At 38.7% G+C, this 26,250-nt stretch overlaps 1 protein-coding gene across 4 annotated transcripts; it reads right to left on the reverse strand.

Moving 5' to 3' along the window:
* Positions 1 to 222: 222 nt before the first annotated feature.
* On the reverse strand, positions 223 to 25,870 carry SKA2 (spindle and kinetochore associated complex subunit 2). 4 transcript variants are annotated; one of them, XM_075013941.1, is made up of 8 exons: positions 25,807 to 25,843; positions 24,287 to 24,360; positions 12,012 to 12,101; positions 11,004 to 11,180; positions 8,698 to 8,784; positions 6,322 to 6,361; positions 2,057 to 2,189; positions 223 to 972 (listed from the first exon to the last, which is right to left on the reverse strand). In XM_075013941.1, the coding sequence occupies exons 3-8, from the start codon at positions 12,042 to 12,044 to the stop codon at positions 846 to 848; spliced, it is 597 nt and encodes a 198-aa protein (XP_074870042.1). In that variant the 5' UTR covers positions 12,045 to 12,101; positions 24,287 to 24,360; positions 25,807 to 25,843; the 3' UTR covers positions 223 to 845. The 4 variants fall into 4 exon arrangements, with proteins under 4 accessions (XP_074870042.1, XP_074870043.1, XP_074870041.1 ...); XM_075013942.1 differs by lacking the exons at positions 24,287 to 24,360; positions 25,807 to 25,843 and adding exons at positions 14,580 to 14,628; positions 17,378 to 17,419; XM_075013940.1 differs by lacking the exon at positions 24,287 to 24,360 and having other exon boundaries at positions 25,807 to 25,870.
* Positions 25,871 to 26,250: the final 380 nt, after the last annotated feature.

The raw sequence follows: 26,250 nt of genomic DNA on the forward strand, positions 1-26,250 counted from the left end.
ATCCCCTTATTTCTATGAGCTTTCGAAAAGGACCCCTGTGTAGACGAGCCACAGGTGAGCGAACCGCGGCAATTTCAAAGTGCTGTGGCTGGTGGCATGCTAATGAGACGCTGAATATGCATTTCAACTCCTCATTATTCTTTGATCTGGCCATTAGCATGGCCATTTCGAAGCTTTTGGTAAGTGTAGGCACAGCCTATAGGTGTAGGTTCTTTTACTGTTTTAATATGTTTTCTCTGTACTGCTTTTACCTTAAAAATGCTTGCTTAGAAAGAGCTGTGTGGTAACTTAATGTGGGCAGTCTCTAAAGAGAAGGCAAGGCAACAGCTGGTCTTGCGGGGGAATTCATACTGTAGACAGGGAACTGTGTAGCCTTGAAATATCCTCGTCAGGAGAAAAAAAAAGACATGTCTCTATCAAGGAAAGGAGAACAGGTAAGGAACCAGAAGCCTGAAAGTGTGCATGTGCTGGGGAATACATGGCTGATTGCACTGCACTGTCACCTATGAAACAGTAAAACTTTAACAGTAGATTCCTTAGTACAAAAGGCCACGTAGAAGTAAAAATTTTTGGTTAGATGCTTTTAATGCCCACACCAGAGAACAAATACTGACACGTGGAGTTACAAACATGTTTGTGTCCACTATGTCCTATAAATCTCATAAAACAAAGTAGTTTACAAAAAACTTGTATGCTTTTAATTCACAATTGGGTATGACAAAAAGAATCCTAACACAGACACATTAACAAATTTTCACATTATCATTTTTGTATACAGAGAAATACTTCCCTACCAATACAACAGGAGCTGTATCAAAATGTGAATAGATCATTTAAGCTTAAATTTACACCATTAAGTTAACATTTCCTTGTTTGTCTATTTCTACAATGGAAAGCTCTTTCAAGATTTTTAGTCTGGAATTGTTGGCTTTCATATTCATCTTGTTCATCTGTGCAACACTCAATGGTGCTCTGCAAAACAAGATCAAACTATTCAGCCAAATATTCAATTAAATCTGGAAAGACATAGTTCAAAGTATCTCTTATATGTTATTTCTCAAAAATGTTGCTCAAGATCTTAAGGGTCTTCACTACAAAACTTTTCCGTTGGGAGTATGTGTATACACATATGCAGGAGAGGTGAGAAGTTTTATCATTTATCAGTATCATTGATATGGGCAAAAGTCCTAATTTAGACACAGTTATACCAGTGTAAGAGTGTTTTATAGATACATCTTTTTTACCTTGCCCAACTGGAACAATGTATGCTGGCAAAAGCAATATAAGTTGCAATTACTTGAAGAGGTTTCACTGGTACAGTAAACTCTTTCATATCTGGCATTCCATCATCCAGAAATCTCAAATAACTGGCATTTTAACCATAAGTAAATTTTAGTTATGTTTTCCGTTAAGTATAGTATAGTGAAAGTAAATGCAAATACAGTATAAGTTTACAGTGTACAATACTACTGTTGTTGGTAAATAAAATACTCTGCATACATTTATTTGTTTCTTAATATCTAATCTTGTTTTTTTAAGTGTCTATGCATTGCTATGTATACCTCTCTTATTTGAACAGAGAATATTTGAATATCTGTCAACCTCCCAGTCCCAGGGCTGCTGGATATGAAAGAGTTTAGTACATCACAATAGCTGCAAATCTTTTCTAGCACAAATATTTAAAGTCAAGACTACAATATTAAAAGTAAATTAAACTTATTTCTGTTCAGTTTCACTAATATATGAAAAAAAGACGATTGATATTTTCATTAGCCCACCTCTACTAACAGTCGGTATACAGGTAAAGTAAAGGAGGTGTGATGCCTTGGTATCTTGGGACATTTGCCCTAACAGAAATTAACAGGATCCTAGGTCAATTTTTGAAACAGTTAACAGCTTGCTGCAATATTATGATCCCAGCAAAATTTACTTAGTTGCTGTTGGGTTTGTAAAAAGCTTACGTTACAATTTATCAGTCATGTCAATTAACTATTTGTTTTTAAGCCATTCATTTTTAATAATCATACGCTGCTTCATATACTGCTTCAAATCTTACCTGTTCTTATTTAGAACAAAGTAGTTAAACAGTTCCCTGTAAAAACTATTCAGGTCCACTAATTTATCTGTGCTTCTTATAGTCCTTGGTACAGCCATAAGCATCTCCTTAGTCACTGGTTTGAACTGTGGTTCTAGCAGTTTTAAAATAAAAAATTACTCAAACACACAGATAACATTAGGGTGACTAATTTTTTACAAGTGCTCATATAACACTGCTCATATAGTATATTATACTGGAGCAACACCTAATTTATACAAGTTTTGTATAGCACAGTAACTGGAAAGCTCAAAGGCTGGTGAAAGATGCATCTTCCTCATGTACCAACTATAAACATGTACGTGAATGTGAATTCTGAACATATTGTTGGAAGCAACAGCTTCAAGCGTATAAATTCTAGATACACACTAATCGCTCCAGTACATCACAAATTCTATGCAGCAATGAGCTGGTCTCACTGTTTGAACTCTAGCATCCAGAGTGATGTGTTGAGCACAATAGATAATTTGTTAATGAATTGTGGAAGTGGGTGACTAAAATTTTAAAAATACATAATACACATACAAAAACAAACAAAGGAAAAAAAAAAAACAGTGAATCACAGCTTTTCAGCTTGGCAAGTTCCTACATTCCCCATTTTAGATATCTTGAGGTGGCCAGACACCAAAAAGGCTCCACCCAAGAGCTTTTAAAGGCCACTCCTAAATGGTCTTTTCCATATCAGGCTTATGTAATACCTCCAGAGCTAAGACTCTGACTGCCTGGTAAGCAGGTATGTATGCATGTATGGCTGGGATGATTCAATTGGGGTTGATCCTTTAGGGGGCTGTATTAGATGACTTCCTGAGGTCCCTTCCAGCCCTAGAATTCTCTGATTCTATGGAAACCTAATACTGGTCTGTCATTTTGGTGCAACAAGAGGTTACTAAGACATCACTGGGAAAAAAACTTGTTATAAATAACATCTGGACCAAGCAAAGATATATATCTTTGCGTATTTCATTATGGGCCAATATTATAAAATTCAAGGTTAGCATCCAAAACAGAAAAAATTTTTTAAATATCTGTGCACACACAAAATGAAATTTTGTGTGTGTGCGCGCGCATGTGCACGTGTGCATAGATATTTAAAAGGTTAGAACATAAGAACGGCCTTACTGGGTCAGACCAATGGTCCATCCACCCCAGTAGCCTGTCTGCCGACAGTTGCCAGTGCCAGGTGTCCCAGAGGGGGTGGACCAAAGACAATGATCAAATGATTTGTCTCCTGCCATCCATTTCCAGCCGCTGACAATCAGAGGCCAGGGACACCATTCCTACCTTTGGCTAATAGCCTTTTATGGACCTAACCTCCATGAATTTATCTAGCTCTTTCTTAAATTCTGTTATAGTCCTAGCCTTCACAGTCTCCTCTGGCAAGGAGTTCCACAGGTTAACTATGCACTGAGTGAAGAAGAACTCTCTTTTATTAGTTTTAAATCTGCTACCAATTAATTTCATTTGGTGTCCTCTAGTTCTTGTATTATGGGCACAAGTAAATAACTTCTCCTTATTCACCCTCTCCACACCTGTCATAATTTTATATATCTCTATCATGTCCCTCCTCAGTCTCCTCTTTTCTAAACTGAAAAGTCCCAATCTTTTTAGCCTCTCCTCATACGGGACCTGTTCCAAGCCCCTAATAATTTTAGTTGCCCTTTTCTGAACCTTTGCCAGTGCCAGGATATCCTTTTTTAGGTGAGGAGACCACATCTATACACAGTATTCAAGATGTGGGTGTACCATAGATATATATATAGAGGCAGGTAGATACTCCTTGTCTTATTTGCTATCCCTTTTTTAATAATACCTAACATCCTATTTGCCTTTTTGACAGCCTCTACACACTGCGTGGATGTTTTCAAGGAACTACCCATGATAACTCCAAGATCTCTTTCCTGATTAGTTATACCTAAATTAGCCCCCATCATATGTATGTATAGTTGGGGTTATTTTTTCCAATGTGCATTACCTTACACTTATCCACATTATATTTCATTTGCCATTTTGTTGCCCAATCACTCAGTTTGATGAGATCTTTTTGAAGTTCTTCACAGTCTGCCTTTGTCTTGACTATCTTGAACATTTTAGTGTCATCTGCAAATTTTGCCACCTCATTGCTCACCCCCTTCTCCAGATCATTTATGAATAAATTGAACAGGATTGGTCCTAGGACTGACCCTTGGGGGACACCACTAGTAGTTACTCCTCTCCATTCAGAAAATTTACCATTTACGTGTACCCTCTGTTTCCTGTCTTTTAACCAGTTCTCAATCCATGAAAGGACCTTCCCTCTTATCCCATGACAACTTAATTTACAGAAGAGCCTTTGATGAGGTACCTTGTCAAAGGCTTTCTGGAAATCTAAGTATACTATATCCACTGAATCTCCCGTCTGCATGTTTGTTAGACCCTTTAGAGAACTCTAAGTATACTATATCCACTGGATCTCCCTGGTCTGCATGTTTAACCCCTTCAAAGAACTCTAAGGCTACGTCTACACGTGCAGCCAACATTGAAATAGTCTATTTCGATGAATAACGTCTACACGTCCTCCAGGGCCAGCAACGTCGATGTTCAACTTCGACGTTGCTCAGCCCAACATCGAAATAGGCGCAGCGAGGGAACGTCTACACGTCAAAGTAGCACACATCAAAATAGGGATGCCAGGCACAGCTGCAGACAGGGTCACAGGGCGGACTCAACAGCAAGCCGCTCCCTTAAAGGGCCCCTCCCAGACACAGTTGCACTAAACAACACAAGATACACAGAGCTGACAACTGGTTGCAGACCCTGTGCCTGCAGCATAGATCCCCAGCTGCCGCAGAAGCAGCCAGAAGCCCTGGGCTAAGGGCTGCTGCCCACGGTGACCATAGAGCCCCGCAGGGGCTGGAGAGAGAGCATCTCTCAACCCCCCAGCTGATGGCCGCCATGGAGGACCCAGCAATTTCGACGTTGCGGGACGCGGATCGTCTACACGGTCCCTACTTCGACGTTCAACGTCGAAGTAGGGCGCTATTCCTATCTCCTCATGAGGTTAGCGACTTCGACGTCTCGCCGCCTAACGTCGAAGTTGGTGCCGCTACTTCGAAGTAGCGTGCACGTGTAGACGCAGCTTAACAGATTAGTAAGACATGATTTCCCTCTGCAGAATCCATGTTGAGTTTTGCCCATCAAATTATGTTCTTCTACGTGCCTGACAATTTTATTCTTTACTATGGTTTCAGCTATTTTGCCCGGAACTGACATTAAACTTACCAGTCTGTAATTGCCAGGGTCACCTCTAAAGCCCTTTTTAAATATTGGTGTCCCATTAGCTATCTTCCAGTCATTAGGTACGGAAGCTGATCCAAAGGACAGGTTGCAAACTAGTGTTAATAGCTCTGCAATTTCCCATTTGAGTTCTTTCAGAACCCCTGAATGAATGCCATCCGGTCCCAGTGATTTGTTAACATTAAGTTTTTTTTGTTTCAAAACCTTCTCTAATGATACTTCAATCAGGGACAGTTCCTCAGTTTCATTTCCCCACAAAAAACAGTGCAGGTTTGGGAATCTCCCCAATATCCTCAGCCATGAAGACTGAAGCAAAGAAATCATTTAGTCTCTCTGCCATTGCTTTATCATCCTTGATTACTCCTTTTGTAGTTGTATCGTCTAGGGGACCCACTGTTTTTTTAGCAGGCTTCCAACTTCTATTGTATTTAAAAAACATTTTGTTATTACTTTTTGAGCTTTTGGCTTTCCTTATAACATTTTTACAGTTAATTTGGTAGTGTTTATGTTCCTTTCTATTTACCTCACTAGGATTTGCCTTCCACTTTTTGAAAGATGCCTTTTTATCCTGGACTCGATGGTTTCTCGAGGTCCCTTCTAGTCCTCATGTTCTATGATTCTAGGAGTCTATCCCTCACTGCTTGTTTTACATGGGTGTTAACCCATGGCGGCTCTTTTTTTGGTCTCTTAGTATGTCTTGATGTTTGTTTTGGATGCTAACTGTGAATTTCATAATATAGGCCCACACTGAAATACAACTAAAAATATCAGTACACTCTCAAAATATATACTGATGTCCTAAATACCAAATTGATATATTTGAATATATATTACAACTAAGGTTATGTTTAGTTTGGGCGAGTACATATCTCACACATACCAGAAAGAACATTCACAGAAAAGAGCCTTCTTTTCTGAGAATTAAGTAGTAGAAGGGATTTATCAGCACTTACCCCCATCTGGAAGAGGAACTGTAGATATTGGACAAAGTGGCTAAAAATAAAAAGAATATGATGTTAAATTTCATATATACTGTGCTACTATTTTGAAGTAGTAGCTTTGGTTTTTACAGTTACCAAAACAGAAATTTAGCTAAGGGTTACCAACTAATTTCCAAGGAACTAATAGGGCAGAATTCCTAGGTATGAAGTATTTGTCTCCTAGTATTTGTCACTAGCTACTAATCAACATGTAGAAATTGTAGTCCCAAACAAGTATAATAAATTTAGTGTGAAAAAAGAACAACAACAAAAGCCTGTCAAGTCAGGACAGCCAGTTCTCCAGTCTTGTCATGTCTGAAAGCAAGGCACACACACAGCGTAAGGAAAGGAAAGTTTAAGAGAATCACATAAAGCTACTCTTGTGGGCCAAGAGTTCTGAGGGGCTCTAGAAGCTGCTGCATCCAGCTATCCTCAGCCAAAAGAGAGGGTTACCAAAACAGAGCACTGAAGACAGATGAAGCAAAAAAAATTCTTTAGGAGGAAAAAAGCACACAATACTCATTCAGGGCCTAATCTGAATAGAACCTCAATAGAAGCAGACCCTTAACCTAACCTCAACAGAAGTGGACCCTAATTTGATTTGGAGTCTTTTAATACAAACTGTATTTTTACCACACAAGAGAAACAGGACAAGGAAAAAGATGGTGAGCTTTACTTAAACTGTAAGCTCATTGGGATCTGGCTCACAGGCTAGGGGGTGCCGGGAGGGAAAAAAGCAGCTCCACACATGGAAAGCACTCATGAGATCATTGCTTGACAGAATCACAGCTAATTGAAGCAGCAAAGGGTGGTGCCTGGCAGTGGCAGGGAGCATGGAGCCACATAAGTGCCTTCCCCTGCTACTTATGCCCAGATCTCCCCCACCCAAATTCTCCCACCCTAAAGCTTCCTCCTGCTCCCAATCTTCTGGGAAGACTCCCACCACACTCCTGCACCTCACCTTCCACCCACCCAGACCTCACACACCCATCCCCTGCAGCCCAGACCCCACACCTCCACCCAGCTCCTCAGCAGCTCCCTCTTTCACACTGAACCCCCTCATTTCTGTCCCCACCCCAGAGCCTGGGGGAGTCCACAAAATCTACTAGCCACAGGACCCAGAAGAATTAATCTGTCCTGCGGTAAACCCTAAACCTCTGTCTTCTCTCCTCCCCCTACTCCCCACCCACCTGGGGGGGGGGGGCTGCAGCATACAGGGAGTGAGGTGTCTCAGTCAGAGACCACAGAGGGGTTTGGAGTGTTTTTGGGCTCTTCATTTTTGTGAGGCCCCCACAACTGATTTTTCTGTGAGTCAGTGCCCCCAACCCCAAAACAGTTCCCCATCCTTGTCATACATAAAGGCAATGTTGAAACCTTTTGTTTTGGATATAAATCAATATTTTACTTTAAAACAAACTTTGGTAAACTAGCATGATATATGCAATAAGAGTGCCAGGATATCCTTTTTTTAGGTGAAGAGACCACATCTATACACAGTATTCAAGATGTGGGCGTACCATAGATATATATAGATATAGATATATATACATAGGGGCAGTAAGATACTCCTTGTCTTATTTTCTATCCCTTTTCTAATAATACCTAACGTCCTATTTGCCTTTTTGACAGCCTCTGCACACTGCATGGATGTTTTAAAGGAGCTACCCACGATAACTCCAAGATCTCTTTCCTGATTAGTTATAGCTAAATTAACCCCCATCATATTGTAAGTATAGTTGGGGTTATTTTTTCCAATGTGCATTACCTTACACTTATCCACATTATATTTCATTTGCCATTTTGTTGCCCAGTCACTCAGTTTGATGAGATCTTTTTGAAGTTCTTCACAGTCTGCCTTTGTCTTGACTATCTTGAACAGTTTAGTGTCATCTGCAAACTTTGCCACCTCATTGCTCACCCCTTTCTCCAGATCATTTATGAATAAATTGAACAGGACTGGTCCTATGACTGACCCTTGGGGGACACCACTAGTTACCCCACTCCCTTATGTTACAGCTGTGTATTTACATTTTTATTCTCCAGTAGCCTAATATGAACAATTTAGTATTTAAGTTACTTAGAGATAAATTAATGCATTTTGTCAACATGCTGGTGGTCTGCGGAAATGTTTGCACTGAGCAGGGTGGGCTGCGGGCCAAAAAACTGCTGATATAGTGCAATAAACTGAAAAATCTGAAAAGCAATAACTGTTTCATGCCACATGCCAGAAAACTGCTAGCTATCAAGTGAACATCACTAACTCACAAAAAATAGTTCCATGGATTTCACTGGGATTATTTAGGACTAAGAGTCTTGCAGAAGAATTGAGCCATGTAAAATTAGAATTACCTCTTCCACTTGTGCATCTGTTCCTCTAACAGTTTTACATGCTAACTGTTGTATTGCAGTCTGTTCTTCTTCAGAGAGAGGTGAAAGCTAGGGGGGAAAAGAAACTGCTATTTTCAACACTTCAGATGGGATGTTCAGAAGCCCTCTGTCATCTTAAATCTTTTCCCATGTAAGAGAATGGTCATCTCCCATTAACTTCAATGGGAGCAGAGTTAGAGGCTGGTCATTTCCAAAATATCCCGCCACTCAAGTCACATTCAAACACCAGAAAATCACACTAATTAATTTATAGCTGTAACATTAGAGTAACAGCTGAAAAATAAGTATTCCATTTTAAAAAAAAAAATCTAATAATTTCTTTGAAATTGTTTCAATCTCTGCTATAGTATAGAGATGGCTACAAAACTAACTAGTAACTGAAAACTTGTTGCCTAATCCTACTTAGCGCAAGTAAGTGGCTCATGATTTTGCCACTTCACCCCAGAACAAAAAAACCTATAAAACTATTCTCAGAATGCTATTTGGCAGCATAGTATTAGCACAAATGGAGACAAAAGGTCATTGTCTTTTTTAGTCAGTGAGGAATAACTGCCATTTTAAAATAAGAAAGCAAAATTTGTATATAAGAGACACTGGCCGTGTCTACACTAGCCCCAAACTTCGAAATGGCCACACAAATGGCCATTTCGAAGTTTACTAATGAAGCGCTGAAATGCATATTCAGTGCTTTGTTAGCATGCAGGCGGCCACGGCGCTTCAAATTGATGCAGCTCGCAGCCACGCGGCTCGTCCCGACAGGGCTCCTTTTCGAAAGGACCCCTCCTACTTCAAAGTCCCCTTATTCCTATGAGCAGATGGGAATAAGGGGACTTTGAAGTAGGAGGGGTCCTTTCGAAAAGGAGCCCCGTCGGGGCGAGCCGCATCAATTTCGAAGCGCTGTGGCCGCCCGCATGCTAATGAAGCACTGAATATGCATTTCAGCGCTTCATTAGTAAACTTCGAAATGGCCATTTGCGTGGCCATTTAAAAGTTTGGGGCTAGTGTGGATGTAGCCACTATGTTTGAGTGGGGTCACTCTGAGATTAAATATAGTATTTCAAGGGTGGAAGTATCATCCAGTCAGTGTACTGAACATAAAGCTGAGATCCAGAAATATCTGGCAAAGCAGGTCTTTGCCCACAAAAGCTTACACTCTAAAATATGTTAGTCTATAAGGTGCCCCAGGACTTCTTATTGTTTTAGAAATATCCTAGTTTAACATTCTCTGTTTGATCTTGGGCTTGTCACTTAACTTCTCTGACTACATCTACACAAGAAGCATCTGTCGATAGAAGTGACTGTCAGAAGGCATTTCCCAGCAAAACTTCTCTCGGCATATTGTATCTGCACATAAAAGCAGTTCAAAAGAGCAATCCACTCTGTTGACAGGAAGCAGCCAGACTGCTCAGCCCCTCTTGACAGAACAGTTGACTGGAAGCTCTGCAAACAGGACTGCGCAGTGAAATGGAAGCCTCATCTGTCAACAAAAGTGCCCTGAAGCATCTACACGTCTCTTTTGTCAACAGGAAACTGTGGAGAAAAGCATTATACATGAATGCAGAGAAGTATAATGCTGTCGGTGGATGTGCCAAGTTTTGTCAGACTGTTGACAAAGCACATTTTGCATGTAGACACTCCCCGGGTTTTTCCAACAAAAGCCCAGTTTTGATGGAAAAACCATTTCATGCACATGTAGCTTTTAGGTCTAACCTTCCCTGTCTGTACAGAAAAAAATAGGGATTTTCTAAGGACTAAGTAGTCAGTGTTTGCACAGCACTTAGAAACAAAAAAGTTTTTACAAAATACGATAAAGCTTTATGTAAGCATTATGTTTCCTAATATCTGAGATTATTTACAATTAAAATAATTCTAAAGTTTTCACCATTTACATTTACATCCACTCAATTTAGACAGTGAAAAGATGTTAGTTGTTTTTCTTTTCTTTTCAAGCAGTTTCACTTTTGACCAGGTAGCTTCCTTCAAGCTAATAGATAGCACTTGAAAGATCAGTTTAAGAACTGGGATTAAATTCAGTGTTTGAGACATCAGTGTCCATCAAACTATTCAGTTACTCTTCGTATTGCCACAGTGGTGAATCAGACATACAAGTTCAACAGTGGACCCAGTCCCAGAAAGATATAAAAAGAAAAATCTAACCCTTGCTTCTGTAACATTTTTGTATATACATGTTTATTCTTGACTTGAAAGAAAATACTCCCATTCATAAGATTACATGTGTGAATTTATTAGTAAATTGAAAACATTACCTCAAGATCAGTGTGCCGCTGGAGTGCCTGCACCATCTTCATAGTGTTTTCTAGAGTAGTATGCATACAGCTCATAGACTCTCTTTGCTCTATGGAAATTTGTTTCAGTTGTGCACATAACATTCTGTAACGTGATTTCACCACTGAGAGTTCCTCTAAGAGAGTCACTGGATTTTCCTACATCAAGATGAAAAGTACTTTTAAGTTAGCAAAATATAGGAAAGATAGTAAATCAGCTACATGCAAGACTAAACATAGATTAGATGTTCTCAAAGTATATGGCTATTAAAAATAATTTAAAGACACTTTACAGTGGAAGTAGTTAACTACAGTCATTTTATGGACAATGTGCTACTGAGGAGACATTCCATATTTTGAAAACTCTTACTCCACCTACCCATACCACATCATAACTTTTCAAATTGTAATAAACCACTAACTTTCTGGTTCCACAGAATATACAGTACAACGAAGAAACTCTTTATTGCCTTATTAATTTTCCTAAATTTGAAGGTGGAAGCCAACTCTTGTAAAACTCAATGTTCTTTTACACTGCACCTGAACATAGGGGGTGCATGAGGGAAGATTTAAAAAAATTCTATAAGTGACAACCTATTATATCCACCTTACCCATTTTCTTTCTCCCACAAGCCCCTCACTCATCATTTGTTGGCTGATCTATTGCAAGTGCCATTGCCCTGGTGTATTTTGAGGAAGGTGTTGAAATTGCCAGTGCCTGCTAACCCTCCAGATGATTTCTCAAAACACAAGTAAGGGGCACACCATTATACCAAGATACGGTTATTTTGAAATAAAAACGACATGAACTGCATCTACATCACTATGTTGCGAAAATATAATACAGTATAGAATATAAAAATAAAAACATAATATCAGGAATTTTTGATATACAGACAGATGTATTTTAGGACTAAAGAGAATTACCTACTTACAATGAATTTAGGCAAGATATAATAAAATTCACAAATTTAATCTGAAAAATAGTACCTCTGCAGATGGATTATCAGGAAGATTTTTCATTATTTCAAATTCCAATTTGTGTTGAATGTAATCCAGATCAGATTCTGCCTTCTGGAACTAAAACATTGAAGATCAACCACAATGTATTAAAGAACAAAAACTCAGACAAAAATCATGTAGCTTTAAAGCAATTAGCTAGAAAAAACTTAACAGGCAGTAAGAAGCAGTAGCCAAGAAGGTCCTTGAAAACTTGCAAGAAAAGGCTGCAGACTCCTTGCTCTTGTATTATTGGATGGTTGAGCTCACTGTTCTTCATAGTGAGAGTGCCATGTATGGTACACTGAGACGAAGTCTACACTGCATGTTTAAGTCAAAGTTAGCCACATTAACTCGATTTTATAAAAAATGAGTCTACACCAAGCAACTTCCACTGACTTCAGGGCCGTTTCAAGTACATTTCTGTACTCTTCTTTAATGAGAGGAGTAATGAAGATTCAATCTTTGGGATTGTGCAGAGTGCAGGCCTGCTGACAGGGCTGAGTGGGGTGGGCAAAGGGAGCAGTTGCCCCTGGGTCCCTTTGCAATGCTGTGGAACAGTGTGCTGCCACCTCATACACGATGGCAGGGTGCAGACTAGGGCTGTGGTCATGATTTGTTAGGGATGAGCAAATGGAGGTGGATTGCCTTAATACTATCAATTAAAGAGATTCAAGGGCTCTTCGCCATAGAAGGAAGAGTTGCAATCTGCAAGCATAAGGAAGAAGGATGACAAACACATGCTGACCACGTGAGCACCTATAAACCCACCTGGTCCCTCTCTCCTTGCTTTTGCTGAGGTCTAACCTAGTCAAACTCCAAAACTGTGCCTTGAAATAGCCAAAGGGACGTTCTACCACCATTCTGCACTTGCTCAGCCTATCGTTGAATGCTCCTTGCTGCTGTCCAGGCTGCTTGCATACAACTTCCCGAGCAATGGGAGCAAGAGGCAAACTGGGTCTCTAAGGATAACTACTGGCATTTCAACTTTCTGTGACAAAGTCAGGACAGAGAGCTGCAAGGCAGTGGGGAAAAGGCAGGCCTATTAGGGTAAAAGGACACTGGGAACTTCAAAATCCCCTTATTCCTATCTGCTCAAGAGCCGCAGCTGCCGACATGCTAATAAGGCGCTGAATATGTATTTTAGCACCTCATTAGTAATCTTTTAAATGGTCATTTGCATGGCCATTTCGAACATTTGGGCTAGTGTAGACATAGCCTGGTTCTTTTATCATTTGCTGAGGCTAAATATTTGGCATCTGATGTTCAAACGTAAGACTTTCCTAATAAAACAAAACATCACCATTATTTTTCTTTCTAGATAAAAAGGTTTAACATCTTTTTCAGCCTGGTCACTGGCTTTTCCACAATATTAAAAGCTCTGTTATGAATAATATGTAAACAGCTGCCAGCAGAGGCTATCAATGACAGTGTGCCCTCTTGTTTGATCAAATACTCAACAAATTAAATTATTTGTCTGATTTATTATGGAATAAGTGGATAATCAAACTAATAACATCACCAGCACACTTCACTCAATTCTTTTCTTGGGGTAAATGAGCCACTAGGGAATTGGATAATTGCCGTATGAAATAGGGGATAGGATTATTGCTTAATCAACTTTAATCGTCCATTTTTAAGATCTAGTAGGGATTTCTGGTTTAAAGAAAGGCAGTTCACCCAATTCAAAACTCACACTATAAATTTCTTCATGCAATCATTTGGGATTATAATTAAGAGGGACTTTTCTGAAGGTAAGCTAAATATTTATAGAATTAATTTAGGTCAATGCAGTTTTCACTTTTTGACTGGATATTTAACTCTATAGCAATAATTGCAGTTTAAGTTAAACTATCTGAAGTGACAAAATACTAATGCAACCTAATTTTCATTGACGTCAACTGATTTACTTTCACAACAGTACTGGTTTGGATCAGGCCCATATTCAGGTAAAGTAGATCCAATTGTCTTATATTCTTAGAAGATTATGCCATGCAAAATAATGGAAATCATGTGATCTTTGCCCATTAAGACATATCTATGTACGTACGTCTTGTAAATTAGAAATCTTTTAATACTTCTTAAATAGTTTAAAACTAAACAAACCATGAGAACCACTCTCTCCTTCTGGGTTACTTCCCTTCTCCTGCACCCATTTATAGTACAAGTATTTTATTCAAATGTTAACTGCCAAATAACAATTTCTTTAGTTATTACAGAAAGGACCATAGTCTTGTACAGGTCACATAGAAGAACCTCATGATCTGTTGCAATCAGGCTGAAATGTCTCCAACATCCCGTTCCACAAAGAAAATTGAATATCTAACCACGCAGAAACAGTCAGGGGAGGAAGACCATGATGCAGGATCAGAGATCACCTAAGTTATCACTCTGGTCTAGGACTATTTTAAATAGTGAATAATAAAAGTCAGATATTTAAAACTCAAATCATCAGTAGAAAAGCTAATGATTAGTTGTTTTGTTTTTTTTTAATAAATGTAATAGAACAGTCAATAAAAACAAAAAAGAGTCTTAAGACACACTCCAAAAGTTACATACTCAAAATATAACATTCTTGAAAGGTTTCTTCTGCTCCATCAGGGATAATCTTGTCGAGACAACACAAAAATAAAATGAACAATTCTATCAAACTTCACACCAACCTCCTCAAAATACAGTTTTCAATATCAAAGTACGCCAGTAACTCAAATATATCATACAAGGGTTAAATGTATCTGACAACCACATTCTAAACTGATCTAAGGAGAAGGTGCCAGTATGTACCAATAAAAAACTTGAATAATATTCCAATGTAACAATAAAACATCTGTAAATATTTCAAAATATTAATGGAAAAAAATTAAATTTAAAAACACCAACTTATTCTCTCTAACAGATTCTATTTTTAAAAAAGAAATAAATTACACAAGATAAGTCTAAGACAAAACTAAAAATAATACTTAGCTCGTTTCCATAACAAATATTAAAGTTAATCTTCACGATAAAATATGCCAACTGATTAAGTAACTTAAAATGCATTACAGCTTAAAGAAAAGCACAAAACAAATGTTACAAAATAGGTGTTATATCTTAGGACAAGACACAGAACTTGTTGAATTTTGTTATTAATTTTTTAGTTGTCAATAAGCTAATACAAGTATAAGAGACTGGATTATTTACAGTTACATTTCTTATGTCAATATTTTTGCAATGTTAAATTACAGTTCAAATTTCAAAAGGTATTTTCTTACTGATGTCCTGTGTTTTTAATTGAACAAAGTTCACAATGAAATAATGTGAGTTATGTCATGAAGCAGCATGAAGGTTTATTTGGACATTTTTTCTTCCTTTAAATGTATATATTTTTTCTTAAATCTAAAATTATAATGTTAAAGTCTCAAACTTACTATAATCTACTAAAATGTATAATAAATAATTGATATTCAAGTAATACATATTTACAGCTGAAATTTTAAAGAAAGCATTTGGACAGCATTTGCTAAGCACCTGGAACTAGAGATTAAGTGCTGAAACAGCTTTAGACATTAGTTGCCTCTTCCACAGATGCAGAAAATATTTACTTGCTTTCAGTTTATTCAACTAAATTATAAATTCATTCAAAATTAAAGAAATTGTTTACCTAGAACAAAAGCTTGTTTTTATTGTCTAATCTACTAATAAACTACGTGTGAGAAAGAGATATATTAGTTCCAAAATCTTAAAACATTTCAAAGTACCAAGTTTATTTTAAAGGCTATATTTAGTTGCAGATTAGTATATTTTAAATGTTTATGTACTAATAAGAAAATCAACTTTTCCCTAGAAAGAACATTTAAAAATAAGATACACAAAAATTAAATTTCTGATCTAACTGGATGTTTCTTTCTTACCAATTTAAAATCAATTCTCCGTGAGTAGCATTATAAAAAAAGATAGCTTTACAAATTAATGTCTTTCACTATATCCTGTGTAAACCTGTTATCAAAATTGGTTAGTTCTAATCTGGAATGTATGTGTATGTAACCTTGAAGTCAGATTATACAAACATTAAATCATTAATATAGGTTCATTTCTCACTTAGCCACTAACATATGTTTAAGTTGAACAAATGAAGAGGGCAGGAAAAAATACAGAATGAATATTTTTACTATCAATAGATGCTGATGTATTTTTGGCAAGTACTTTCTAAAGATTCTAATGAACATTAGTTGGCTTTGAAGCAGACCCCAAGTCAACTGAAATTTTGCCATTGGCAATTTGGGAAGAGGATATATTCCAGAGTATATACTTTTAATTTGGAGATTCACTATTCAATATACTGAGAATTTTTACTTTCTTCAACAAATACTTTTTTTTAAAAGCAAACTGTCACAGTATTTAAAACACAGGACAGATGTCGAAGAGTTTAAATTCTCCACTTTTAGGAACAAAAGGAAAAGCTTCTTTAATTTATTAATCCAATTTACCATTTGAATTTGGCAAAACTGCTCCTGACTTTGAATCATAAAAGGATTACATTAATCATAAAAATAAACAGTAACACTACTTTTTAAATTACATTCTATTGCTTGAAAGTGCTCATAGAAGATTTTTTTTAAAATCTGCCTTAGTAATTCTGTCACTCCGTTCGAGAAAGTTTGTATTTCACCAAAATAGCGTGCTTTTTATTTACTTCATCTGGACATAGAATCTCCTAATGAAGACATCAGGAATACTGATTACTGTGATTGAAGTTAAAAAGCATCCAGGAAGACTCAGTTCCAAGATAGTGTAATACAGACATGTTTGAAGTAAAGAATAGATTAAAAATATATAGGCAGACAAAGTGTGAAGCACAGCTCACAAGAATATAAAGCATGTTAAGACAGAATTTGAGATTTTCAGGCTGACAGTGAATCATTAACTGCAGGCTGCTTCTATAATTGAGGACAATTTTAATGCGAATCTACTGCTTGTCTGTCATGTGAGTAATATTTTAAGACATGCCCTTAATGAAAATATTTTAATTAAATATTTGTTTTGTAAAAATATACCAACACATTTTAGATATAATGTCTATTTAAAAAAACATCCCAGAAGATATGATACATGCCCCACTCTTCTTACATTTTCATAAACTAAAGAACAAGTGGCAAAGAAGTGTGTCAGCAAATGAAAATATTGTAAAATGATTTGATCTTTAACCCCCCCTTTCAAGATTCTTTAAATCTACAAATACACCATTTTCTATATCTAAAAAAAGTAAAATTCAGTTTAATCTGTGTTGAAAATCTCACCGTATTCACTGTGCAAAGTTTCTAATGCTTATGTTTTACAACCATAAGAAAGTATAAATGCATTAAATACAGTTTACTCACAGGCTTCGAAGAAACTCTCTAGAAGCTGTAGGGCAAGAATCAAGGTACTGCTGCATACTCTGCTTTCAGATGCTTTGACAATACTATTGCACTGCTAGCTGTGAAGTACAGTAGTGCAATAAAGTCAGAGCATTCGTTAGCAGCAAGATGTAGAAAAGGTAAGTGGAACAATTTTTTATTAAAAGAATAACCTACATCAGTTTTTTAACACAAATAATGTTTCTCTGTACTAGGTGGATAAACACAGAGAGAGAGAGAGAGAGAGAGAGAGATGCTGATGTCTTTTCGATTCTGGAGATGGGCTAAGAGTAGTGTTACTTAAACCTACTAGGACCACTCAGGGCCTTGAAAATTTTTAACACACTGTGGAATGTCATTATTCTCTTGACCACAGAAAAGTGATTTTAAAAAAATCCACCAAAAATCTGTTGTGAATTTAGTTAAGAACATTGTGCTGCTACTGCTGCTCTTGCTTGACAATCACATTTCCAAATATAACCCTTTCAGGCGCATTATGCAGCTGAACAAAATGAGATGCCACATCACAGAAGTTCTCCATCTGGAGACTGAACTACTGGTGATCCAGTGGTCACTTTCTAGTTACATGAAGTTAGTTTCTCTTATTTCTAGCTGCTATATTATTAAAAAAAAAAAATCAAAATAATTTAGTTTTCTAAGATTTTTCTATCAAATGCTGTGGTTACCATAGCAATGATACAGGATGACAAATGGGAACTGGGGGCAACATGCTTTTGAATTTGGGAGAGGCATCCAAAAATTATAAAAATCTGGTCTACAAAACAGCAGAAAAAAGTCAGAACTTTTAGTGTTAGCTAATTCAATTGATCACGCCCACCTGTACATGTCCTTTACAAGCAGATTCAGACAAATGGAGGAACAGAGTGAAGATTACTCCAGCACTGCCTATTTTATGTGTTGTACATATTTCTCAGTGAGTTGTGTGTGTAAAATATCTATAGCTGAGAAGTTGCTGCAGTTCCACTCTTTGTGCACTCAATGACACCGTTGCTCTAGACCACAGCAGTCAATCCTAACGAGCCCATTACCTACCATAGAGAAGAGAACGAGCCTGCCTTCTCCACAGTGCCTGTTGGGCCAGGTCAGGAGAGAGGGCATATGGGCAAAGGGTCAGACAGGGGCAGGGGTTGAATGAGGCATGGGGAGACATGGGAGACCAGGGGCACAAGGCCACATGGGGGTCAGTAGCAGATGTGCCTGACTGAATGAGAGGGGCTAGGAGTCAGTCAGGTTCTGCATGGAGATACTCCATAACCATCCCTTCCCACCACCACTCAAAAAAACTGTTCCTCACTCTTTCCCACCTATACCCAACAAGATTTAAAATTTATATCCAAGCTCCTTCTCAGCAATCATTTCGCTCTTTCAAAGATCCTTTTTTACCCAAACTCTCCCAAGCCTTTGCACTGCTTCTGAGGGGTGGGTAATACATTGGGTAAAACAAACTATTACTCAGAATTCTGCATTAATGCCTTGTAAAAAATCTATTTGTCAAAAAACATTTCCTGAATCTTTTGTGTTGTCACTGCTGTTACAGACGTACTAGCTGACAGTATCTTAAAATAAAATTACCAAAGTAATTGAAATTGATGTAATTGTATTGCTTTGACAAATATACAATTTTTTTAAAAAAGTGCACAGACATTAATTTTTGGAGCAGAATTCCCCTAGGAGTATAAGATGTATTAAATCACCATGGCTGCCCCCTGAGCCATCTCAATACTGGTGACATGTTTATATTATTTTCCTCGAAAAACCACTATGATGTTCCCTCACTTGTATGTAAAGTATATTTCTCGTGCCATGATCATAGTCTTGGTAAAGACAGCAGAATGGAAAAATGAGTAAATGGTAATCCCACATTATGGTTATTGTAACAATATTCAAGTCAGACTATACACTAATACCCTAACCTTCGAATTGTGATTCCATACAAAAATCACTAATGTGGACAGTATCACTGGCCAATGCCCTTTTAACATTGCACTGCTTTTTGTGCATGATCACTAGTAGTACAACATAAAAAGGGCACTGGACAGACACCACTCACCAGGAAATAAAAGGCAGGTCCAACATACTAAAAACACAATAAAATAAATGGAACAAGACTGCTCTGAAACAAGCATTTTACATTATCTAGCAATTTTGTTTTTTTACAGTAAAGAACAGTAACATCAAGTGTGGCATACCTGAATGAATTTTCTCAGAACCTTTATGCTATCTCCAACATGTGAAGGTCTAAGACTTAAAAGTAAATACTTACTATAAAAATTCTCACATTTCTGAATCAATACAACACCATAGCTACGTCTACACAAGAACATTCTTCTAAAAGACCGCCTTTCGAAAGAGAGTGGTTGAAAGACATCCTTTCAAAGGGGAGCAGCTACACACGGGCTGGGGCTGGGGCTGTCAACGAGCCCCATGGAAAGGGCCATGTGCCACGTTGAAAGAGAGCATCTACACTTACCAATGGCCTCTTTTGAAAGAAAGGGCCAGAAAACTGCGGATGGGGTCACAGGACGGCCAAGCCCTTCCAGGACCACAGCAAGCTGCTCCTTTAAAGGGTCCCTCCCAAACACACTTGGCCTGCACAGCACAAGGCCAGCAGAGCTGCCACAAGCCCCGCATACACAGTGCCTGCAGGAATGGACATAGACCAGCAGCAGCTGAAAACCCTGCTGGCTGCCACCAGCACAGTGGGTGCCATGCTAGCCGCAGCACTGGAGGCCACCCAGCAACTCCTGGCAGGGCCCCCACCCTCAGGGGCAGAAGGGGACACCCCAGACTATGGAGTCCTCCAAGCGCCCCCCCCCCCCCCGCCATGTGCTCCACCGGCTCTGCAGCCACCCCGCCAGCTCTAAGTGGTGGGAGCAACTGGACATGGGGAAGCGGGAAGAAGACCGGTGGCACTGGAATTTCTGTATGCAGTGGCAGACCATCCTGGAGGTGTGCCAGTGGCTGTCCCTGGCCCTGAGACACCAGGACACTAGACACTGGTGTTCTACATAGTGTGAATATTTAATTTTTGTACTTAATTATACGTTTGCTAACTGTCCTCCTATCAGAAAGGCCTTAGTTGTCCATTCAGATGATTTTCTCTTGTTAATTTTTGCTCTTTGTAAAATAAAAGACATCTAAAAACCCTAACTATTTCAAATCAACATTTGAGCATTATGTGCAGCAATTTTTTTGTACAAAACCTTGATACACACACACAACCAGCACCTATGTGTTTTGTCAATATATTCCAAGCCCAAAAGTGCTCCATGGGCAAATTAGTTTGGGAAATGCTGCCTTCAGTTATTCTCTTTCTACATGAGTTTTACCATGTTATGGAACCTCTAACACACACTTTTCCTATTGTACTGTAATTTGGTGATTTGTCTTTCAAGTATATGCAGACTTTTTTTCCAAGCTACCAGTTTTATCATTCACATGGCTACTATTAAAATTAGTTCATTTAATTTTGTAGGAAAACTTTTCATCTCTAGAAGAACTGATAATAGACTATTAGCTTTTCATGAAGTACATTCTGAAACTAGGGAAATTTGAAGTATTATGTTATCGCACTTGTATCACAATAAGAAACAATAAGTATTTTATCACACTTCACAAAGAGGTGGCAACTTCATAGAAAATACAGAAATAACAAACAAACCAAAAGATAAACAAGACATACAAAGCTTCAATATCAGGAAAAAGTTACAAAAAACACAAATTACCATTAACTGAATGCTTACAGAGAGAGATAGACATCCACATTTTACAAAACCCAACTAAGCATGTATGCAAGAAATTAAAACAAAGTTAAATTAGGAACCAAGGTTGTACCATTTTAAGTATAAGATGGTATTTTTAGGAAAAAAAAAGAAAATAGAACTAAATTCAAGAAGGCTCTGCTTTGTGTCACTCAGGATATGTCTACTATTTCGAAGTAACTATGTGAGTGTCTACACAACACACCTGGTATTTCAAAATAGCAGATGCCTTATTTTGCAATTGGTAAACCTCATTGCACGAGGAATAGCATCTATTTTGAAATAGGTACAGGTTGAACCTCCATAATCCAGAACTCTCTTGTCTGGCAAACTCCGTAATCCAGCATGATTTTAGTCAGCCAGAAGACTACTTATCATAGGTGTGGCCAAGTTTTCCATGGCCCCATACAGTTTGTTTATAGCCACCAGTATTGGCTTTCAGTGTTCTTTGCTATTATTTAGCAGTAATTTACCCCTAAATATCTTCTAAGAGCCTATTTCAAAAGAGCTCAGCGCTATTACGAAATGCGTTTTGTGTGTAGCTGTGCTATTTTGACATAAACTATTCTGGGATAAGGGGCTGGCAACAGTGTGGATTTTTGATGGCAGAACCACATCCACAACGCTTCTCTGTTGTGAATATGCAAATGAGCCATGCAAATATGCAAATGAGCAACCATTTCCAATTTCGTGAACCCTCATTTTCATCATGCTGCTGGCAGCCAGAATGAATCTAGACGCAGCCTAATAACATAAAGTGGTAGTAACAGGAACTGCAAATCATTTATATATCAGATTTGGTCCAATCCAATGCTATAAGTTTTAATGAAAAAAAAATAATATAGAAAGCTCTCTGTGTGCTGAATAATGTCTTCCCTTTTTCTTTCTAATCCATTCCACTGTTCCTTTCTGTGCTGCCTCAGTACTTTCCCACGGATTGTCTTAAAGACAGAAGCAATGTCTTAATTAACTCCTCTGCTGTGCTTGGCCAAGTTCTACCACCAAATAAGCACAGAACAAAAACAATCCTATACGGCTTGTGTCTTTCTTTGCTCTTATTACTTTGTAGCCTTTTGAGAAACAAATTGAAAGCCCAGAATTTTCAAGAAGCAAGAGCTAGTAGTTCGGCTGGACAGACTACAGCCATTAATTAACTTTATGAATCTGTAATTTTATGTGTGGCATGTTTGTAATGAGATATAATTGTAACTTATTTTTAAATGAGAAATTTAATATTAAAAAAATCAAAACAGATTTACTTAAAATCCAGTTTTTATCCACCCTGATGCACAGTAATTTATTTTTGTTGCAATTATTTGAGTCCCGAAGCAAAAATAATGAACCAACAGATGCTACAAACTGTGGCTAAATTGTGGGAATTTGCAATACTGTCACAGAATTTGCTGTTCAACATACTTACAGTTTCTGGGTAGTTTTTCCTTAATAAAAATAGATTTATATAAGTTAACTTTAAAACAGGACAATGTTCAAAAATACAAGACAGGTAAATCTCAAAACTAGTTGTATGGACATTATATTTTACATTTAAAATCAAAATTGAACTTCAGAGATTTGAGAAGAATTTGAACAGATCAACCAATTGAAGCACAGCATAATACTACCACTTCTGACATTCAGTATGATGGCATCACTTTAGTAGCTACTGGATGACAGGAAGCTGTAGAAGTACAGTTTACTATATTCCAAAGCATGACCTTGAATTTAAAAAACAAGCTCCTCCCCCACAGTATGGTTTAATGCAAAACATGCATATTTAAAATATACAGCGAAATTAAGATTTGGGTAGGGTACATAATTAATTCAATGATCTTTTTAACTCTGAAGTACTAGATTCAGGTATTTTCTAATACATGTGATACTATTATTTTTTTTTCCTAATGGCAATATGATGTTATCATAAAACTGCTACATATGTTAGTGCTACTCAGAAGAGCCTTTGGACTGGAATAGGAAGGTAATGTAGGTCACTAAAATGACAGAGGCACATAAGAAGAGCAAGATTATAGTTTTGGCTGAACGCCTTTCAAGTTCTTTATTTTCAGACAACATATTTGCTCACAGCAGTTAAAGTACTAACAACAATTAATTTGGAAGTCAAAGTTGAAAAACATGAATAGACTAAGAAGTTATCATTAAACAAATTATTAAATGAAATAGTAGAGGCTGGAAGGTACTTTACTTTGGTACTTACAAAAGTGAAGGTCTTAAAAAATCACTGACTAGATTCAGAGTTAGCATGGACATAAAACATGACCACTTTCCCACAAAGTTCTACCATTGCATTGACTAGTTCTGATTTTTTTTTGGGAAACTTATTATAGCGATTTTAAACATAAGACCAGGAGCGCACCAAACTCATTTTCACTTTTCATCTAATTAAATTCCATATTCCCTGATACTAAAAGAGAGTAATAATCTACTGTAAAAGCTAACTTCTTGTATTCAATAACCTAGGTGTGCTGTCTGTGGACCTATTTCTGGTCTTTTAGACCAGTTACCAAAACAAGCAGCTTTATTGAGACAAATGAGTAAATTATTTGGAAGTTCACTGACAAATACCATTAGGAAATATATAGAGATATTTTACAGAATCACATTTGCAATTGTTATATAAAGTCTATATAATGTATGTTTATGGCACAATGTAAGAATAACCACAATAAATTAGAATGCACAGATCATTCACAAATACCACCACGCATGTCATCAAAAAATTATATACAGATGTGCCTATAATAATTCCCATAATTACTGAAATAAATTGATAAAAACTCCAGAAGCAAAAAACTTCACACACAAACTACCAACGGAAGGATACCACAGAACGGTTCTGGTGCATATGAAGGGAAGTCCTTCTTACAGCCTAATTGCCCTATGAAAGTAACTGGTTTTAGAGCACAGTTATTTAACATGACTGGAGGAAGTCAAAAAGGCAACTCTGCTACAGATCATAACTTGGTCCTGCTTGAGGGGACTAGATCAAACAATGCTAAAATTAAGGTAAGAGACCTAAAGACTGGTATGGCTAAAGTGTGCATCACACTTCCCTGCTAAACTGAGCATGCTAAACCAGAAAAGTCCAACTTACTTGCCAGGCTGAGAAGGCCTATCAAAGATCTCCACCAGCATAGTCAGTGAGGAATAGGCTAGCCAACAGGAGCTCTGCCACAACAGGATTTTTGGAAAACAGAATATCACACAATTTTTGACCATTCATCTTTCAAAATAAGTGGAAACCGACCAGTCCAAGGGAGTTCTTCCCACTCAACCAATAGAGAGAATGGATCAGCTTCAGCACAGCTCTGCCTTTCTTCACCCATACAAGAGTGGCCCCGTTTGACAAAAGAAATGGCCTTAATAAAGTCTGCTCCAGTTTTCCCCAACCCATTTCCAAGGTAAAATGGAAAGTGGATCAATCTTGGTGTTCTTAGCTCCATCAACATCCCAACAGGATGAGAGTCAATAGGACCACCCAGAAAACTTCTGCTCCACACCCCACTGCCTACAAGGAGAGACAAAAATAGATGTGCCCAAATGAACTCTACTTTTCACCAGCCTCAGTAGGATGGAGAAGAGACCAAACCAGTCAGCCAAGGTCCACACCACATGCTACCTCTAGGGGTGAAAGGAGATTTGGCTGGCCTGGCCAACTTCAGTTTTATGCCATCACCCTCCCTAGAATATGGGCCAGTCCAAGAAACCTGTACCCAGGGATTCTTAACCTTTTGCTTTGAGACTATCCCCCAGATAGGCTATAAAGACTCCCCGGCCTATCTAGGTCACAGCAACTGGTCTTCTGCATATAAAAGCTAGGGCCAACATTAGGGGATGGCAAGCAGGGCAGTGCCTGGGACCCCATGTCACAGGGGCTCACTCTGACTTCAGCCCCAGTTGGCAAGGCTCAAGGTCCTGGACTTCAGTCCTATGCAATGAGACGTCAGCTTTCTACCCTGGACCCCACACCTAACCATGCTTGGACAATCCCCTGAAACCTGTTTGCTGCCCTATGAGGGGCCTCAGACTCATGGTTGAGACCCAGTTCTGTGCTTACCCTGGGAAAAAAAGTGGACCAATCCAGGCCGTTTCCGCACACACACCCAGCCTGAGAGGAAAATGGACCAGTCCACACCATCTCTACTCCTCCTTCCCCTCCACTCCTCCAGCCTCACAGAAAGATGGGCCAGACCGAGCCACCTCTGCTCCACCCTCCCCCGCCCAGCCTGAGAAAATGGACCGACCCAAGACAGCACCACCCCACAGCCCCGCCCCGCCTCAGATGAGGGGAGGTGAATGGATCGGGCCGCCAAGCTCTACCTAGTCCCCTTCCCCGGGGGGAGGGGGGAGGGACACAAGCGAACAGTGCGAGACGAATCTAGCCTCCCCCCTGTTTCTCCAAAGGAGAATGGACTGGCCCGAGGTGTGAGAAGTAGAGCCCTGCGCCTCCCGCTTCAATTCCCCTCTGCCACCACAAGTCTAAATAGAGACGGTCTCCCGGCCCCGCAAACTCATAAACCTGCCCCAGCGCCCGCTTATCTCCAGCTTCGCCCCCCGACTCAGACCCCAGTACCTCACGCCCGCCAGCCTCGTCCCCCCAGCCCCTGGACTCACCATGGTCTCAAGCCTGGTAACCGCCGTCTCCATGTTGAATAGTTGACATTCCTCAGGCGGCGGCGAAGATAGAACCACCCCCCACTTTCACAGGATGGGAAAGCCGGGGATCGCCATTGGGCAGCTGTCACTCAGTGCTTCATTGTGATAGGTCCACTGCTGACAAAAACCCGCGCCCATTGGTCGGAAAAAGACCTAAAGCCTGTTTATGACACAGTCGCGGCCGTTGGTTGGATTGGTTGATTGGTTAGGAGAGAAGAGCCGCGAATTATGACTGGCTGCGAGTAGGCTCTAATTGTGATTGGCTGAGATTGGAGCTGTGCTAATTAATTGGATAATGCTTTCCCTCTATTTTATGACTGGTCTATTCCAGGGGACGGGAAAACTGCCTCTTTTTTGTATATCTTGTCCAAGTCTCTTTTATTGGCGTCTCTGCACCCCCTT

Source organism: Carettochelys insculpta, chromosome 19, assembly GCF_033958435.1.
Source record: "Carettochelys insculpta isolate YL-2023 chromosome 19, ASM3395843v1, whole genome shotgun sequence".
NCBI classification, from domain to species: Eukaryota; Metazoa; Chordata; order Testudines; family Carettochelyidae; genus Carettochelys; species Carettochelys insculpta.

Excerpts from the sequence above, each read along its gene's own strand:
- SKA2 (XM_075013940.1), bottom strand. The coding sequence starts at position 25,839 with ATGGAGACGGCGGTTACCAGGCTTGAGACCATG. Across the intron at positions 8,785-11,003 it reads AGCGGCACACTGATCTTGAG|CTTTCACCTCTCTCTGAAGA; the intron begins GTAATGTTTTCA and ends TTTCCCCCCTAG. Across the intron at positions 2,190-6,321 it reads AGTTCCTCTTCCAGATGGGG|AACCACAGTTCAAACCAGTG; the intron begins GTAAGTGCTGAT and ends TAAAACTGCTAG.